This window comes from Rhinopithecus bieti, unplaced genomic scaffold (genome assembly GCF_001698545.2).
Source record: "Rhinopithecus bieti isolate Rb0 unplaced genomic scaffold, ASM169854v2 scaffold_5101, whole genome shotgun sequence".
In the NCBI taxonomy this organism is placed as follows: Eukaryota; Metazoa; Chordata; class Mammalia; order Primates; family Cercopithecidae; genus Rhinopithecus; species Rhinopithecus bieti.
This window is the reverse complement of record NW_016804853.1, coordinates 564,171-582,379: the sequence shown is the minus strand read 5'-3', so window position 1 is coordinate 582,379 and position 18,209 is coordinate 564,171. Positions and strand designations below refer to the sequence as shown.

The following is an 18,209-nucleotide window of genomic DNA, read 5'->3' as shown; positions in this document are numbered from 1 at the left end:
CCCTGCTAGACCCATATCCCAAGGGCACATTCCCTCCATTGGTGGCTGCTCAGCCATGTGAAAACACAACAGCCTGTCTAGATCAGATATTTCACCTTTCCTAATTCCTGCTGGAACTGGCCTGCAGACAAGGTGACAGGACCTCTTCTCGCTGTAGATAGAAACAGTGTGTTTCTCGTATCTCTGGAGGGAGGGAAAGAGGGAACATGCAAAGAAGCTGTCTTAAGTTGAGAACTCTGCAACCAGCTGTTCACCCACAAGTTAATCTTGTTTAAACATAATAGGTAGTATATTTCCTCTCCCCTTTTGGTCTTACCCTCTCTCCTTTCACTGGAGATGGGAGTATCCCCCTCAAAGCTGGGGCCAGGCTGATGCCTACCATGAAGTCTTCACTACCCAAGAAGTGGAGGCAGCAGATCCAAGGTGAGAGTTTCTGCTCTGTGCCTTCCCGCACCACGTGACCTTGGGCAAGTCATGGGACTTTGCTGACCTGGGTTTCCTGTCTATACATCGCGGTTCATACCACCTCACACATCCGTTAGGTGGTAGACATGAGATAAATGAGACCTGGCAGATGGGAGGCATGCATGGAGGGAGGGAGCGGGCAAAATTTGAACAACTGAGCAACAGGCCCAGAGCACAGCTAGCCAGGAAGCAGGGCCTGCGGGGCTGACAGCAGAGCTGACAGAAGCATCGTTTCCTATGGTTCCAAGACTCTGCAAGACTCCTTGGCTGTGGGCATGCTGTCACTAAGAAAAGTCAGAGTAGGCATCTTGACTCTTAAGAGCCTCCTCCCCTGGAAAATCCCTATGTCTTCCTCTCTCTTGAACTTTAAATCTCTAAGCGTGCTTAAAAGTTGAGGCAGGGCATGGTTGACGTTAGCGTTCTTTGTTGAATAGGGCACAGATACTTGTGAATTCCATTCATGTCTTTAGTGGTTTCCTCTACTTGCTTTTACTGCCCAGAAGTAGGGCTTTCAGTGATTTGGGGAGTGGACCCCGAGTTCCGTGTATTCAAGGCAAACCTTAGATTAATCATGAAATCATTCATGGTTCGCTGGTAGATTTGTCCTTCAAGTCAAGCACCTGATGGAAGGCGATGCTGTTGAGTACTCAAATGACCAGGGGAAGTGAACCCTCCTCCACTGTATCTCACAGTGCCACTCAGTTCCCGAGATGCAATTTCATATTCATTGACTTGGGCCCCAGACAAGCCTGTGCTTTCAGAAAAATGTGACTGAGTTGACCTGACATAGCCCTTGGCAAAATCAAGGGAAGAGGGAAAAAAATTTCCTTTCCCTGCAGGAACTTGAATTTGGTGCCATCATAGTTTTGGTGATAGCCTTTTTTAATAAGCAAATTTTTATTAACCTTGATCTACATTTAAGTTTTCACAGTAATTTATATGCTGCACACCCTTTTTTTGAATAATTTTAGCACTGTTTGGCTTTGCTCTAGTGCGAACTACACTGAGAATTTGTGTTAGTCTATAGATGATGATTTGAAAGGCCATGCTATTGGAGCTATGTAATCGAAGTAAGTGGTGAATTCATTATGAGCACTTTGCCTGAGAGAATTTAGATACTGCACCCTGGGCATGTTGCAGGTAAAAGACCAAATATTTGATTCCCAGCAAAGAAACAGCAGCCTATTTTTCTAGTACAGTCAAATGCAGAAGACTAAATTATTCTTGAAAATTAGAAATTTGAGCAGCATTAAGAAGGAAGGTTGGTAAAGAAGACCAAACAGTAACTTAAGTACACAATAGTAACGATACGGAATTAACATGAGTGCCCATCAACAAATGAATGAAGAAAATGTGGTGTATAGACACAATGGAATACTATTTGGCCATAAAAAAGGAATGAAATCCTGTGATTTGCAGCAACATGGATGGATCTGGAGGCCATTATCTGAAGTGAAATAAGCCACGCACAAAAAGACAAATACTGAATGTTCTCATTTACATGTAGAGGCTAAAAAAACCAAAATTGATCACGTGGTGAGTGGAAAGCTAGATAACAGAAACTGGGAAGAGTGAGACAGGGGAAAAGGGAGAGGATGAAGAGAAATGGGTTAAAGGGTACGAACATCCAGTTAGGTAGAAGGAATATGTTTGATAGCACAGCACAATGACTATAATTAACAAGAATGTGTGGTGCTTGGGTGATGGACGCCCTAGATACCTTGACTCGATCACTAGGCACTATATACATGTAACACAATTTCACATATACTCCATACATTTGTACAAATGAAAAAATATAAGACATGTCTTCTGCTAATTATAGATTTCATTTCTGTATCTTGGAATTCTGCCCTGTTAACATAACTCTTACATTTTCAGAGGTGTGTTTTTGAGTGAATTGCATATAAAGATAGACTGATCCGATAGAATGTGGTTCGTCCACATTTCAGAATGTCCTGATACCTTGGACTGCTCTGGCTACTTCTCTAGGATAGCATATTCATTGACTAATATGGACAGTGAAATATTGGGGGAGAACCTGCCTCCCCATGATAGCCAGAGTGTTCTGGAATGCACCAGGGCTGCCGTTTCTGGAGGAGCAGTCTGTGCTGGGCTCTGCTTTACCCCGGGAAGGGCAGATTGGATAGTAATGAATAGGTCATGTATAATCAGTATGCATGACATAAACACTATCCATGCATGATCTCACTTAATCCTCATCACAGCATAGTAGGTGGCACTATGAACATTTTACAGATGGGAACCTAAAGCTCAGGAAGGTTGAGCAACTTTTGCAGGATCACGGCGCTGGAAAGTGCTAGAGCCAAGACTGAAATCCAGAGCTGCTGAACCAGAACCCACCCTCAGGTTGTCCTGACCCACATATCCACATGTGGTTACAGATGTGGTTACCTCTGTGCGCATGCACACAGCCCTCCTGTCAACCTGCAGCCATTGGTTGGCTGGCGGCCTCTGGTTTGGACTGGCGCATCTTAGACTTGGACTGGCTTATCCCCCAGCCCCAACCCCAAGTGATACTGAATTAGCCTCCTTTAAAAGAGGCAAGATACAGTAAAGGCCCCTTTGCGGGTAGAGAGAAGAGTGGGAAAGAGGATCTCCTGGGGACACTGACTGGCTAATGCATAAATCAGTAAGACAGGAGTTAGATGGGGTGTGACTCTCAGAGCTGCTGTGACTCTCACCAGCAACCACTGCTCAGACAACCAGCTCAACACTCTAGGGCTTGCTGAGAAGGTGGGAGTTCAGGAAAGGGTATCAAGTGCAGCCCTTGCAAAGGATGTATCTGAAATATATGTTAATTTTGACCTGCTGAAATATGAGAAACGTCACTACCTTCACCTTAGCTTGAAACAGGGAATGATATGGCCTTTGGTGGCCAGATTCAGGAGACGTCTAAGTAAAAGGAGGAGGACGATTCACTAGAACCACAGCCAGACTGGAGCTTCCACACCCAGGTGACTCATCTGAATGAGTTTAACTCCCTAATAATTACACATGAGAATGTCTGGTCCATCATCCTTTAAGCCTGGTGCTGACTTTTTCTCACAGTGGGGGTAGACACCTCTCTACTTTCTCTCTCTGCCTCTCCTGCTCCCTCTTCCTCGCCCTCAACATTCCATTGGAGATTTTCCAGTTTGTTCCATTATGGGTTAGTTCACTTGACCTCTTCAGAAACTAGCTATACAGGATCCAGAAGCAAAGGATCAATTTTCCAGATCAAAAGTAGTCTCAATGTGGCAGCAAGTGGGATGTTCTCAGAAGGTGGTGGGGTGCTTTTGCATAGGAGGGGAGAGTCCAGGAGCCCACATTCCTGGAAAATGCTTTCCTGAAAGCTGCGGGTAATTTGCTTCAAAAAAGCAACATGCAAAAGAGCCTTTTTGCCTGACAGCACCTCCTGGGTAACATTTCCAAGCAAATAAGTTCTGTTAGCTAATTCAGTGCTACTAAACATCTATGAGGAAACGTTTTGAGAAGATTCAAAAGCAGTAGGACATCTGGCCCTTGTGTTTATCTATATTTGATAAGATGACACAGGAAGCAAACACAGAGAGTAACTCTTTAACAAGGGCAAAAGATCAAAATGGAAACTGAATACCTGCGTGTCACTACCTTCTGTTTAAAAGGGGAACTGGCTGAAGTCTTACACCTTTCTTGACCCAAGAGAGAGCCTGTGAAATCTGCAGACACTTTCTGAAGTTGGGGACAACAGCTTCCAGCCAGAGGCAATGCAAAGAACCAAGTGCAGGGGCTGGTGGGAGTAGAGTTACCTGTAGATCATAATTAGATAAGAGTAAGGACCTAAGTTGGGGGGGGGGGGGAGACGGTGGCAGCAGTGACCGGAGCCAAGAAATGAGCATAAAAATTCACACAGCCATCATGGGGCGTCTCAGTTTAAGGAAATCAGAAGTTGGAGTCCCTGCCAGACAACACTTAGGTGCAGGAGAGAGGAAGGGCGAGTCCAGCAGGGCGTGCACTTAACCCTGCCCTGACCTTTCTGCCTGCGTGTGCACCTCCTCTGTGCACGAAGCAGGCAGGTTCTGGCTGTTGATAAAGCGCAGTGGACGCCCTCTGCTTCACGCAGATGCACGCCGATGGGTTTGGGCCTTTATTCTGAATTCCAGTGAGTACGCTGGGAGGAAGGGAGTGCCTGGGTATGTTCCTAGAATATTGATATTTCAGCATTGGTAGTGCCGAGCAGCAGCTTTCCTTGTGGCCTAACCTGGGAGGCCACGAGCGCTGGTTAAACTGTCACCTGGACTCTGAAAGCCGTTAACCATAGGTGAAGATCCAGCCTGTGCTGCCTGCCAAATACGATTCCCAGAATGCCCCCTGAAGTTAGCTGGCACCACGGCAGATTCAAGAATATCGGAGCAGGGAGGAGTGAAGAGGGATTTGGCACTGGCTTCCTGGTGGCTGGAAACAGTGTGTCAGCGTCATTGGACTCGCCGCCCAACCAGCCAGGCCTCTCTTACCCCACCCTGTGCACTCGAATTTGGGTTCGTGTCAGTGGCAGCTGCACAAAGCAGTTGCTCAGCTTAAGTTTCCCCACCCAGCCTTAGAACACATTCTGCCCTTTAGTCTAGAGGGGATGAAATCACCCCTTGTTCCACGGAGCACTTCACAGGCACTTTCCTTTCATTGTGAAGCACTTGGCATTTGGGTCCCAGTTCTGCACTGACCTCCCAGTGCTCTTCTCCGAATTTCCTACATTCTGACCTTTGTGGAGGGTGTGCCAGGTGCTGTTTGTAACAGTGAGTTGAGCAGAGCCATGATCCTCCCTGAAGGAGCTTGTGTGCTAAGGGACAGCATGGGGCGTGAGTCAGGTATACCCAAGAGTCTAGTCCGTGAGACTGTGCAGGACCTGAGGGTTATGCATAGACATTGTTCCATCAGCCACTGAAGACTGGCTTCACCGCGCATGAAACCAATTCTCCCCATTGGCTAGTTGGTCCAGGGATGTATGAGTTTGTATGTGCTTATTACACACATGAAATACCTGCATACATGCACATTTTCCCCAACGTGGCAGATCTGATAATCTCCAAAAGTGCATTTTCTCCCCCCGCCCATACCCTGACCCACCCTCCTGCTCCTTCCCCGACTGCACTGCCACTGTGCTGCCCCACTTGCCCTTTACTTCCAGACATCCTAACTACATTTGTAACTCCCCTGCTTCAACTCCTTTATTTCCTGTGTATTCTAAATATTGACTGTGTCTGGTAGAGCTGGACTAGAGTATCATATGATACTGAGAAGTGTGTCACCATAAAAATGCACTTAGAAAACTGCTCTCACCTGGAAAATGTTCTGAATAGGACTGTCTAGATCGGGTATATATATTCAGAGTTCTTTAAAACCTACGTCTTTACAGTGAAGCCTACTGTCATGTCTCCAGGAAATGTGAGAATGAGGAAAAGATGTTAGTATTTAGGGATAGTCATTTGTATGTAAAAGATATACAAGGTGAACTAGACTGAGTTTCCACCTTTTACAAATCCTCTTCAGGGCCTCAGTTTTACCACCTATAAAATGAGGAAGTTGAATCAAAGGGTCTCTTGTGCCCTTTGTAGCTCTAAGATTCCAATAAGCAACATTCAGAGTGGGGATAGGAGTTCGTGAAATATGAAAACAGGAAGGTGTGAGCCTTAGGGTCTGGGTCAGGGATCAGAGTACAAGGGGCTGGTTAGAAAAGGGGAGGGTTTGGAAAGGATTAAGGAATTTGGAGAACATCCACATGGCAGATGATCTCTTTCCCCCTGAAGAGGTCTAGCAGTGTGGCACCTTTCTTCCAAACCACTCTTAAGTCGGTAACAGTGCTGGTACCCTTCTCACTTCTTCATGAAGTCCTGTAGATGGTGAGACGGATAATATCTTCCGTCACTTCTTTCTCAGTGTGTCTAGACAGGACTGACCTTGAGTAAAACCATTTCAGCTCAGAGTTTACCAATATAAAAAGCCCATCAGATGATAAAGCTGAGATGGAATGTGGTTGTGTTGAAGCAGCTTATTGGTGAGGGAGTGTGTGTGTGTGTTTGTTTTCAAAGATAAATGTATCTTTCCCTGAAACAACAGCATAAAACTTTGGAAAGATGTTTCAGTAGGCTTAAACACAATGTATTGTTGTATAAAAGCAGTAACAGATCAAAGTTGAATACTAATGGAATCCAGAAAAGAATAGAAGAAAACTACGAAAATTGCTAAAAATCCTCATACATGGCCACTGGGAATGTTCTGGCATATTTCTTAGCTAATTGAAAGTGCAGGGGAAGTTGCCTAAGCAAGATGTCATAAGCCAGCTTGGACGCTGATGTGGGGAGAAGGGTTTGTGAGCCCGATTGTTCTTTCTTCAGAGCCTCAAATGGGCTCGGCCTGCCCTTGTCCAGCATGGGTGGCCGGCCCCACCTTTTTCTCCTCCTGTGACCTCTGGTTTCCTCAACCTGACAGCCTAGGTGCCCAGGACCCAGCAGGTGTCCACCCTGTTTATCATGGTCCCTGTGGGTGCCCAGGGAGTCCTCCACCTGTGGCCCCAGAATGACTTGGAAGGATTATTCTGCGGCTGGCTCTTCCTAGGGATTTCATCAGAAACGGGTGTGGTTCTCTCTGCTGGGATGAGCCCATCTTTGTTGTGCTGTATCATCCAAGAACAACTATGGAGTCTGGGAAGGCTGATTGGTCATTCCAGTCCAGCTGAAGATTACATAATGTGGCTCAAAAACAGAACCAGACTGACACCTTGATTTGTGCAGTTTGGATACCCTTCATGTGGCTTAGTTGGTAAAAAGAGAAATCAGTATCCCTAAAATTTTTATCCCAAAGAAAGAAAGGAAGTAACTTTACACAGGAGCTGAGTACTGAAACTAGAGTCAATACCTGGATGGCAGTGCTGACTCTATCCCAGCTCTAGGCAGATGACATAGTGATTTATAATACTTTTGCATAATGCTTTCCAGTTTATGGGACATTTTTACAGCCATCTGATCCTTACAGTAACCCAGTGAGGTAGCTGGTGAGGTGATCTCTTTCAAAAAAGAAAGAAAATGGACCAGATTGGTGAGCTAGCTGACTCATACACTCATTCACCATCCTGTATACACACAACTGAAACTCTTCTTATTACAGCCCATTGTTTTTTCTAGTGACACACTAATGTCACAAGACTGTGGCAGAAATGTACAGAACCTGTGAAATACAGGGATATTAATATGCATGTTGTCTGAAGTCACCATACTTTTGGGACAAAGAGAACTGAATTCCTTGAATCTGGTGCTGGCCAACAAATTCCGGGTGTGGAATCCCATTTTTAAAAAATTAATAGACTCACAAGATAGAAGAAGAAAAAAAAAGAAAAAAGGACAATTTTTTAATAAGATAAATTACTAGACTTTATTTTTTAGAGCAGTTTGGGGTTTACAGAAAAATGGGGCAGAAAGTACAGAGTTCTCATACATGCCCTTCTCCTCCTGACTCCCTGCCAGTTTCTTCTGTTGGTAAGGTTTGGTATTATTGTGGCCTGTTTGTTAAGATTTGATATGCCAGTATTGGATACGTTGTTATTAATGCCCCTCCATCATTTGCTGCTTACTTTGCGGCCGGCTTTTCATGTTGTGCATTCTGTGGGTTTTCACCAATGCACATGACACCTATCCACCATTACAGTATCATACAGAATCGTTTCTGCTCTTAAAATTCCTCTGCACACCTCCTATTTATCACTCCCTCCTTCCCTCCCCCTGAGCCTCAGGCTGTCTCTGATCTTACTGTGTCCAAAGATAGGAGCCATTTTTTAGGGTTTTTGTAAAACATGTGTAACAGATTTTTTTTTTTTTTTTTTTTTTTTGAGACAGAGTCTTGCTCTGTTGCCCAGGCTGGAGTGCAGTGGCACGATCTCGGCTCACTGCAAGCTCTGCCTCCTGGGTTCAAGCGATTCTCCTGCCTCACCCTCCTGGGTAGCTGGGATTACAGGTGTGAGCCACCATGCCCAGCCTATAATAGATATTATTAAGTGGTGTTTCAGAGCCACTGAACATAGTTAAAGATGACTATTTTTTCGCCAAAACCAACAGATTCTGTGTTTTTGTTTTTGGAGGGTTAGGTTTCATTTTGTTTTGCTGTGATCTTAGAAAAAACAGCTCTAAAGATTTTTTTCTTCCTCTTCAATGAAAATAATCACCCTAGCTCATAAAAGGGACAAATGATTTAAGTCAGTTAAGTGTCCCATATTCCTGCTTTTGAAGACATAAATATTATCTTCAAGCCTCCTCCTCCTGACATTTTCTGAGGGTTTAAATACATGGAGAGGCCAAATCTCTCAGGTTTCCAGGCCTACCCCATACCCACTTCTAGTCATTTCCATCACCCGAGCATCCCTAGGCATTCTGGGAACATCCAGTTTGTCTTCCTGCCCGGTAAGAGCAGTAGAAATGAAGCTGCCATTTGAGTTGGAAAGACCATCTTTGCCTCCTCGCATCTTCCCGGAGGGGATTCTCAAGGGCCAAGAATCCAACAGGACCATTTTTCTAGGACCCGTCTTCTGTCCCATGACCCTTTCTTTTGCCCTCAAGCCCCCCTCTCCCTCAACACCTCATTTTCTGATTTAGCTATAAAAGATTCAGCAAAAATGTTCCATTGTTTAGGTGGTAAACATAATACTCTACCTGAGCAGACTTTCTCTGAGGAGGTGATTGATTACTCGGTAGTCTTTCTTAGAACAGCCTCTTCTTTTGAACCTGGGAAGAAAAAAAAAAATACCCCACTTCTCAGAATGATTAGCATTTGCATCATACAATCCAACTTCCTCCTCTGTCTGTCTCTGTCTCTCTCTCTCTCACACACTCACACACACTCACACACACTCACTCTCTCTGTCTCTCTCCCTCTTTCCAGTCAAGAACATTTCAAGAGGTTGGTCAGTACCACCCCCACGTCTAAAACTTCGTGTTTGCCTTTGCAGGGACTTTTCCAACTTTACCTAGAAAAGAACTAACCAGAACCTTAGCACTTGTGGTCAGCCTGCTTCCGGCTGTGGCTTCAGTTAGTTTGTCTGCTCTGAGAGAGGAAGCACTTGCTGTGACGGGAACTGCACTGGCTGGATTGTAGGAGGACCAGGGCAGACAGTGCCTAATGACATTGGTATGTGAGATGCCAGCAGCAAGGAGTGAGTGAAGCAAAGCAGAGTGAAGCCAGAGTCAGACCCAGTGGCAGATGCGGCCGACAGACGCTTAGTGACCCCGTAATCCTCTCCCCACCTTCCCCTCCTGACTGCATATACACACACCCCCCGAGATAATTCACAACAAAGTGTCTTAGCTGAAGATGACTTTTCCAAAAATCCATTAGAAGCCAAGACACTGAGACATGTTTTTGATCTTGAATAGATAATACTGGCAAGATTCTGCAAACATTTCTAGGCCTTCAGACCCTGGCTGGCTGGAGAGGCGTGGGTGACAGGCTTCATTGGAGTAATTCAGCACTCAAACAAGCTCAGAGTTTTGTATGAAAGTCTTAGCTAGAGAGAAATTGGATTCAGGTGTTCTCTCTCTGCACCTATTCCAGTAATTGGGTTATAGTCTAAACATTTGCACTTTTGAGATTTAGATTCTCTGTGCAGAGGGGGACCCTGTTGGTGCAGAACCTTCTACCACACTAGAGCCTGTCCTACTGCACAGGATGCAAAAACAGTGGGAAATTGAGAGAACAGTTTGGCTAAAATTGCTAATTAATTTTAACTACCAGGTACTCCTTGGTAATTTGAGATTGAATTTCATAGCCTAGGATGATGATGTAATTAAAACACTGGCAACACCTAGGATCTCAAATTTGGTGCTCTCCCCACTTCAGTGCAGAAAAGATATGAATGCTTGCCAGTAGGATCCCTCCTAGCCCAGTTTTTCATTATGAGATATTGAGGGAGTCAATGGGGGAGAATCTGTGTGGTGGTAATTGATAAATTTCTAGACCAGAAAATCCTTTTGCTATCTTTGCATTGAAGGCCCCCTATGAAATGGAGAATGAGGCTTTATCCCCAGGATGGAAGCACATGGCCCATGTGGCCTGTAGAAAGTATGACCTTCTTTGAAGTGCTGGGTTTTATCTTTAACATTTGATTGAGCACTTTGGGAGGTGGTGATCGGATCACCTGAGGTCAGGAGTTCAAGACCAGACTGGCCAACCCCATCTCTACTAAAAATACAAAAATTAGCCAGACATTGTAGTGCATGCCTGTAGTCCCAGCTACTTGGGAGGCTGAGGCAGGAGAATAGCTTGAACCCGGTAGGCAGAGATTGCAGTGAGCTGAGATGGCGCCACTGCACTCCAGCCTGGGTAACACACCAAGACTCCATCTCAAAAAAATAAATTGACCTTTCTATCTGGTCTAGGTAACTTTTTGAGTTTAATATAAAAATATTTCAATCATTTACCATTGGTTAAAATGGATATTCTACATTCTAAAACGATGCGTTATTTCCTTGTAAGGCTTTCTGTACCCCTTGGGTAGGGCCATCGAGCCCCAGGATTACAGGTATACCATGTAGCAGCACAAGACGCAGGGCATCAGTGCCTCTCCACCGCCACTGAGGTGAGGGGCACAGATGCCAGGAGCAGCCCTCAGCATGCTGACGGGCCCCATTCGTGTCTTCAGCACACACTCTTTAGACACTCAGGCTTGGAGGTAGGGCCTCCGTGCAGTCCACAGAGGCGAAGAACTATGCGTTGAGACCTGACCAGCGACCACAGTTCTTGGACTAAAGCAGCTTGAGAACAGAGACCTTGTCTTTCTCGTCTTTAGATCCTTAGTGCTCAACACCATGCAGGGCACAGATATTGTAAAAGTTCAGGAAAAGGCTAGTTGAATGGAGAATGTCTGTGTATTTTGCATTTATTTGTTCAAAGACCCTTCTGAAATCATTGCTTAGAGGGCCAGGAGTCACATATGGCATGAAAGAAGGTGAAGGAAATTCTCATTTTAATCTGTAGTCGTTTGGTCACTTACTATTAGAATAAGGGAGATAAACTGTTCCTTAAACTTTCAGCTATATGCAGACTCTTGCATCGGTTTTCTGGAGTCTTTTGAAGGCCTCATTAATGTGGACTCTGTTTGGAAATGTGTTTTCTATTTTTATAGAAGGTTTGCTAAGCAAATGAACATATGAAGGATTTGAAAGCCAGATTTTAGATGGATTCGCTAACATTTTAGGCAGTTAAGCATTCATTTGCATGTCAGTAATAAGTGAGCTACAGGTGAGTTCTGACTACTAGCAGTGAGGACTGTGAATGTCCATCCTCTCCTTTTCACTGGTCTGGTCAGGCAGGGCGACCTTTCACAGAGCTCCTGCTTCTTTCTGTTTCCCTCTAGTCTTCAACAGTCCGAGCTGCTCCTGCCTGTCTGCCCTCATCCCCAGCTCCAGCCACACTGGAGCCTCACTGTGCCAGTGCCCTCTGTGAAATGCCCACACGCTTGCTCAAGGGCTCACCTTCTTTAGGGCCAAGCCTTGCTTGAAGAGGATTCTAGCCAATCAGTCACTGGCTGTTGGGTCTTACTCGGACGCTACCCTCTCTTACCGCTCCTAGATACAACATAGCCTATATTATTCCTTATTTTTTTATTTGTTTTGAGAGAGTCTTGCTGTCACCCAGGCTGAAGTGCAGTGGCACAATTATGACTCACTGCAGCTTTGACCTTGTGGGCTCAAATGATCCTCCTGCCCCAGCTTCCCAAGTAGCTAGGACTACAGGTGCCCACTACCACACCCAGCTAATTATTTTTATTTTTTATAGCGATGGGGTCTCACTCTGTTGCCCAGGCCAGTCTCAAACTTCTGGCCTCAAGCTATCCACCCACCTCAGCCTCCCAAAGCACTGGGATTATAGGCACCAGCCACCAGGACTGGCCTGGCCTATTAAAAAAAAAAAAAAAAAAAAATCTAGATGGTCATTCTCCTTAACTAAATTGTAAGAACTTCAATGGCAGGAATTCTATCACATACTTAGGTATCAAAACTGCTTGTCCTTTGAGGGGGTCTAGGATGCAGTGACCATGTCTGTGTTGCTCACTGTAGTATCCTCAACATTGTTGTATCCAAAGTGGGACTTTGGATCTTTTTTCTTGAATTTGTTTTCTTCAATTGAGGTCAGTCTGCAAAAACATGTAGCAGCCACCCGTGAGTATCTAGGGCCTTGTGCTAAGTGATCTCTCTGCAGCTGTGCTTTGGTTTGTGGCTTCAGCAGCCCAGCCCACATCATCCCTCCTCCCCTCACCCTAGGGGGAGTGAGTGATCACCAGTGACCTGTCGCCTATGTGTGCCCTCTTCTGAAAAATGAGGCTTCCTCCTCGGAGTTGCATAGTCCTTGAACATGGGCTACGTCCTTGGTGGGAAGACGTGGCTATGTCTGAAGGATTGACACAAGAGAGATGAGTATGGTCAGTGACAGGTCACTGCAGCTGCACGGGAGAAAACTGGTTACAGATGGGAAATCACTTTGGGTTTCTAAGCTAGTCATCTCTGAAATGGAATATTTTTTAATGATGTTTTGCCCATTGCTCTGTGATGGGAAATTGATGAATATAAGCTAACGTTAAGACACATGAATGAAGTGTTTATTCAGGGTATAGGAAGGTAGAGATTGCCACTTTTCTCCTCTAGCAGTCACGATAAGCAGCTCAGGCTTACTACCTAAGCATTTGTTATCAGGTTCTATGCAGAAAAAGAGTTGCATATCATTCTGTCCTTTCATAAGCTTGTATTAGTATTGAATGTCTACTATGCTCTAGTCCGTATACAAAGGTGGTTCCTGCCTTCATAAAGCTCACAAACCCTGCCCGCCTGCCCACCAATATCTTAAGCAAACGCTCTATATCACCTTGTTGTCAATGTGGTATGACTTCTTGTGATACTTTTCATCTAGTTCTTATATGGCTTCTGTATTGCTAGATGGCCCTAGGTCAAGGTACAGTGTAATAATCTCACTTGATTTGTAATATTTAGACATGTCTCATGGAGTTTTGTTATTTTAAATATATTGATGTCTTGTCTTGTATACAGCAGAGGTGAGCAAACCCAGCCTGCTGCCCGCATTTGTAAATAAAGTTTTACTGGAACATGGACATACCCATTTATTTATTTACTGGTTGTTTGGGGCTTATAAGAGAGAAGCTGAGTAGTTGTTACAGAGACCAGATGGCCCACAAAGCTGAAAATATTTACACAGAAAATGTTGCCGACCCCCATGGTGTACACAGAGCAACAATTATCCACCATTCCCAGTGTGTGTGTTTGTGGGAGGGGGGCTTGTTTTAGAAAGACCATTAAATGTATCCTTAGAAGATGAAACTGGTCCAGGTGAGAATGACACCAGACATGTGGAATGAGTCAGTTTTCTTCCCCCTGTCTCATGCTAAGCTTTCTTACTGTTCATTCCTGCCTCTCTATACGGAACTTATGTATGCGGCATGCTCTTTGGGAGAAAGGCATATGTGGGCAGGAGGAAGTGAGGTGGGAGGAGGAGTTGTCCCATTCTGTTAACCAGTAGTGAGAAATACTGTTTACAGGCATAAGCTATAGACATCAAAAGGATGGAGATGGACGGGGGAGGAAACTGAATGGGCCTGTCTTAGGCTAGTTGCCAGCACCCATCAACCATTTTAGGCTGGAAGGAAAAGGAGACAAGGGGAGTGGTTTTTATAAGCTCACAAACAGGGACATTGACGGAGGAGCCTATTCCCCATTTTCAGCCTCTTCATAAGCTCCTCACCCACGCAAACGCATACATGCACATGTATCTGTTAAGTGACAGAACACTTGGGACCTTAAAATTCACTTCACTTCGAGTGTTTGCAAAAGGTTTTCCCAGTATAATGCATTTTAAAATACACAGCATAATATGAGGCCCCTCGAGCCGTCAAATTCAAGGAGACAGAAAATAGAATGGTGGTTGCCAGGGGCTGGGGGGAATGGGGTTAATGTTTAATGGGGATGGAATTTCAGTTGGGGAAGATAAAAAAAATAGTTCTGGAAACAGATGATGGGGATGGTTGCACAGCAGTGTCAATGTACTTAATGCCACTAAACTGTATCCTTAAAATGGTTACAATGGTAAATTTTATGTTATGCATATTTTACCACAATTTTTTAAAAAAACAAACTCATCAGCCATGTAATTTGCAAAGATCAGAGCTGCAGTGGCAGTATTCAGATTTGGAGATTAGGACTCTTGTTTGGAACCTACATTTCCCCTAAATTTAAATTTAAAGTGACTTCCTCTAAGAATTAAGAGTTCCATTGTATGCAATTAAAAAGATAGCTACTGAGCAATTAAAAAAATACACAGCACATTAGTTCTGCAATAGAAGGAGATAACCTAATGAGAGCTAGGAAACATGGCATGGTAAGCTGGCCTTTCTTGTTTTTACCTCTAGAAGTGACTCAGTCTTTTTTTTTAATGTGGATTTTAGGAAAGAAACCTTGACTGGTTCCCCAGGATGAGAGCCATGTCATTGGTCAGCAGTGATTCTGAAGGAGAACAGAATGAGCTGAGGAACCTGCAGGAGAAGCTGGAGTCCACCATGAAACTTGTCACGAACCTTTCTGGCCAGCTGTCAGAATTAAAGGATCAGGTAAAGAAAGAAAATCCCAGTGCCTACCCCCTATTGCCATCCCCACCCACCCCCACTATCACCACACCAAATCTGATGAGGAAAAATCAGCAGTGCTTATGTTACAATGTTGAGGTGCTTCACCTAGATGGAAAAGGGAGCCGGACAACAAAGGACAAACCCACTCACTCCTCCAGTCTCCTCACCCCAACCCCCTTCACTCCCCTTTTCCAGGATAAAGCCATGGTGCTACTTTCAGTGCTGCTCAGGACATGGTTTTAATACGAAAACAAAACCAAAAAAAAAAAAAAGGGGGGGGAATGCAGACTAGTTCAGTGAAGTACTGTCCAAAACCACTATGCATAAAGCTATATACCCTTTTACTTTATGTACTGATGGAAGATTAAAAGCTGTTTCTTGTTTTGCTTCCTAGCCCTCAGACTTGTCAAATCCTCACCCCCAGATATTTAAATTCAGCATCCTAGGCTAAACCATAGTCATGGAAAAGCCCTTTTGGTTTCATTCCTTTCTCAGCAGCTTACTGAGTGGCTATCATAGTACAGGAATTGTGCCAGGTGCTGGGGATAAAACAGTGAATAATATAGACATACTCCCTGATCTCACAGGGCTTAACCATCTACAGAAATACTGCCCACACCCAGCTCCCTATCCGTAAGATAAGTGCTTTGCTCTTATCTTACGGATAGGAAGCGGGATGCGGGCAGTACTGCAGGCAGAATTTAAATTGGAAGCATGGTGTTTCCAATTTAAAGTAAGTTGTAGGAGACATGTTTATACCAAACCCTGCGTAGTCTTCTTCCACCCTTTTGACTCCTTTGAAATGAACCTGCCACAGTCACCAGGTGGTTATCTAGTGATAGGCTGCAGCTGTGTGTTAAGGACTTGTACCCTGGGTGGTAAGCAGACCCTGATTGGTTTTATTAGTGCTTTTCTGTAAGTGACTGGGATAATCATGTCCAGTTCAGCATTTTATGTGAGTTTCTGAAAGCTCTTTAATCAACTCCATAGACAAGATTATAGTGTTGCACAGCAATAGGCATGGGCCATGTCTGCACTGGAGGTAAGTTGCAAGGTACACCCATGGGTGATTTATCACTCTTACAAATATCATAACTAATGAAGACTGCATCTAGAATGCTCTTACTGGAGACAGTTTACAGAGCATTTTTAATAATCTATTCCAAACTGTACCCTGAGATGCCATTTGGCCTCAAGTTCTTTTCTTTTGTCTGTATTAATATGCAAATAAAAAAGACTAGTAGGAAAAGAAGGCCTTATTTATGAAGGTTGTCTATAGCTCTGAGCTTGGTAGCAACATAAAATGAGTAATAACCTAAATAAATAAAACTAATGAAGATCTAACTAGATTACTTTGCTTAATATTAGCGTTTTAACCCCGCTGTGAAACATTTGGCAAATGTTCTGCAGGACTAAACTGACTCTTGAGGACATTGGTGGCTACAGCTGCTTCTGGCACCCCCCCAACCCCCCATCCAGCAAGCTTTAGTTGTCTTCTTCTCCCATTTGAGATAACTGTGGCTACCAGAATCTCAGTTAAATCAGATGTTTAAATTAGGTGCCAAAAAATCTTACAGACACTGAGCTAATACTTAAATAAAGGAACACTTCATTTCTCCATAAAATCTGGTGCCATTTTCCAAAGAAACAGAGGATCTTTGTTTCACACCCGTGGTACTGGAATTGCAACAGTGAGGCATTCTAGCTCTCACGTGCCAATGCAAGTGGCGTTCATTCTTGCTCACTCATTTCTGCTTCTCATTGTCACACTTGGAGGCTCTCTGGGGGTTTGTTTCAGTTGATCTGAGAAACTAGGTGTTACCAATTTACTAGAGAGTTTCTTAAAATGTATCTGAAACAAACTATTAATGGGCATTCTGTGGTGGTAAACCAGGCACCGCCTCCCTACATTACCTGTCCTTTCAGAGCTAAGAATGTGTTATTTTGAATTGTTCACAAAGAGTGACTCTGAATCTGCTTCAGTGCGCACTTTACAAACCAGTGAGCATTGTCAAAGGAGTGAGTTGAGCTGAGGAATTAAAGAATATAGGTATAGTGCCGGGCATGGTGGCTCACGCCTGTAATCCCAGCATTTTGGGAGGACAAGGAGGGCTGATCACCTGAGGTCAGTAGTTCGAGACCAGCCTGACCAACATGGAGAAACCCCGTCTTTACTAAAAATCTAAAATTAGCTGGACGTGGTGCCCTATGCCTGTGATCACAGCTACTCGGGAGGCTGAGGCAGGAGAATCGCTTGAATCCAGGAGGCAGACGTTGCGGTGAGCCGAGATCACGCCATTGCCCTCCAGCCTGGGCAACAAGAGTGTAATTCCATGTCAAAAAAGTAATAATAAAAATAAAGAATACAGGTATAGGAGAGTACCCGAGACTTCAGATGTCATCTCACCTCGTTCCCTTATTTTCTTGATATGAATACCAAAGGAGCCCAGAAGGTTCTTAGGCATTGCCAGGGTGGGAGCTCCTGATCATCCAGTCGGGGGCGGGTGTGTGTGTGTGTTTTCATTTGCTTTGTTATGCCTCTGTGCTGTTTGCCTTTCATGGTTGATTGACTGTTTACATTCTTGCTCTTTTTTAAAAAAAAGCTTAAAGTTTCAGAAGTCAAGTCGCATCATATACTTAAATGGTATGGAGGATACATTCATTGTCATTTGATACAACTGAGCATAGTAGAGACTTGGCATTTCTAAAATCCAAGATAAGATTATTTTGGTTAAGCCAAAGTTTTAGTTTAAACAAAATATGTAAAATTTGATTACATATGGACTGAGGTTCATTAAGTGGCATCAAAACCAGCATGGTTTAAACTGCTTGATTCCAGCCTTTTATGCATTTTTATTTTGAAGTTGGCAGTTGGAACCACTCTTCAGAAAGCCCTTCCCCTGTGAATGAATTTGAAATTGAACTGTTTTTTTTTTCTTAGAAGATAGTATAAGTTAAAAAGAAGCATGAGAAGCCAGTAGTACATTCTCAAGTGCTTTTACCAGGATGGATCTACTTAAGTTTTAATGTACTCAGAATTACAGGAAAAATCCAGCATAGCTGCTTTTTTTTTTTTTTTTTTTTTTTTTTT

The 18,209-nt window shown here is 44.0% G+C and overlaps 1 protein-coding gene across 11 annotated transcripts in view; it reads left to right on the top strand.

Annotated features, from left to right (window-relative positions):
• Positions 1-18,209, top strand: part of ITPR1 (inositol 1,4,5-trisphosphate receptor type 1) — a 361,669-nt gene that overhangs the window by 333,386 nt on the left and 10,074 nt on the right. For all 11 annotated transcript variants that reach the window (XM_017870725.1, XM_017870723.1, XM_017870722.1 and 8 more), the window contains one exon: positions 14,939-15,100. In XM_017870725.1, the coding sequence (XP_017726214.1) occupies positions 14,939-15,100 (162 nt within the window). The remainder of the gene's footprint in view (positions 1-14,938; positions 15,101-18,209) is intronic.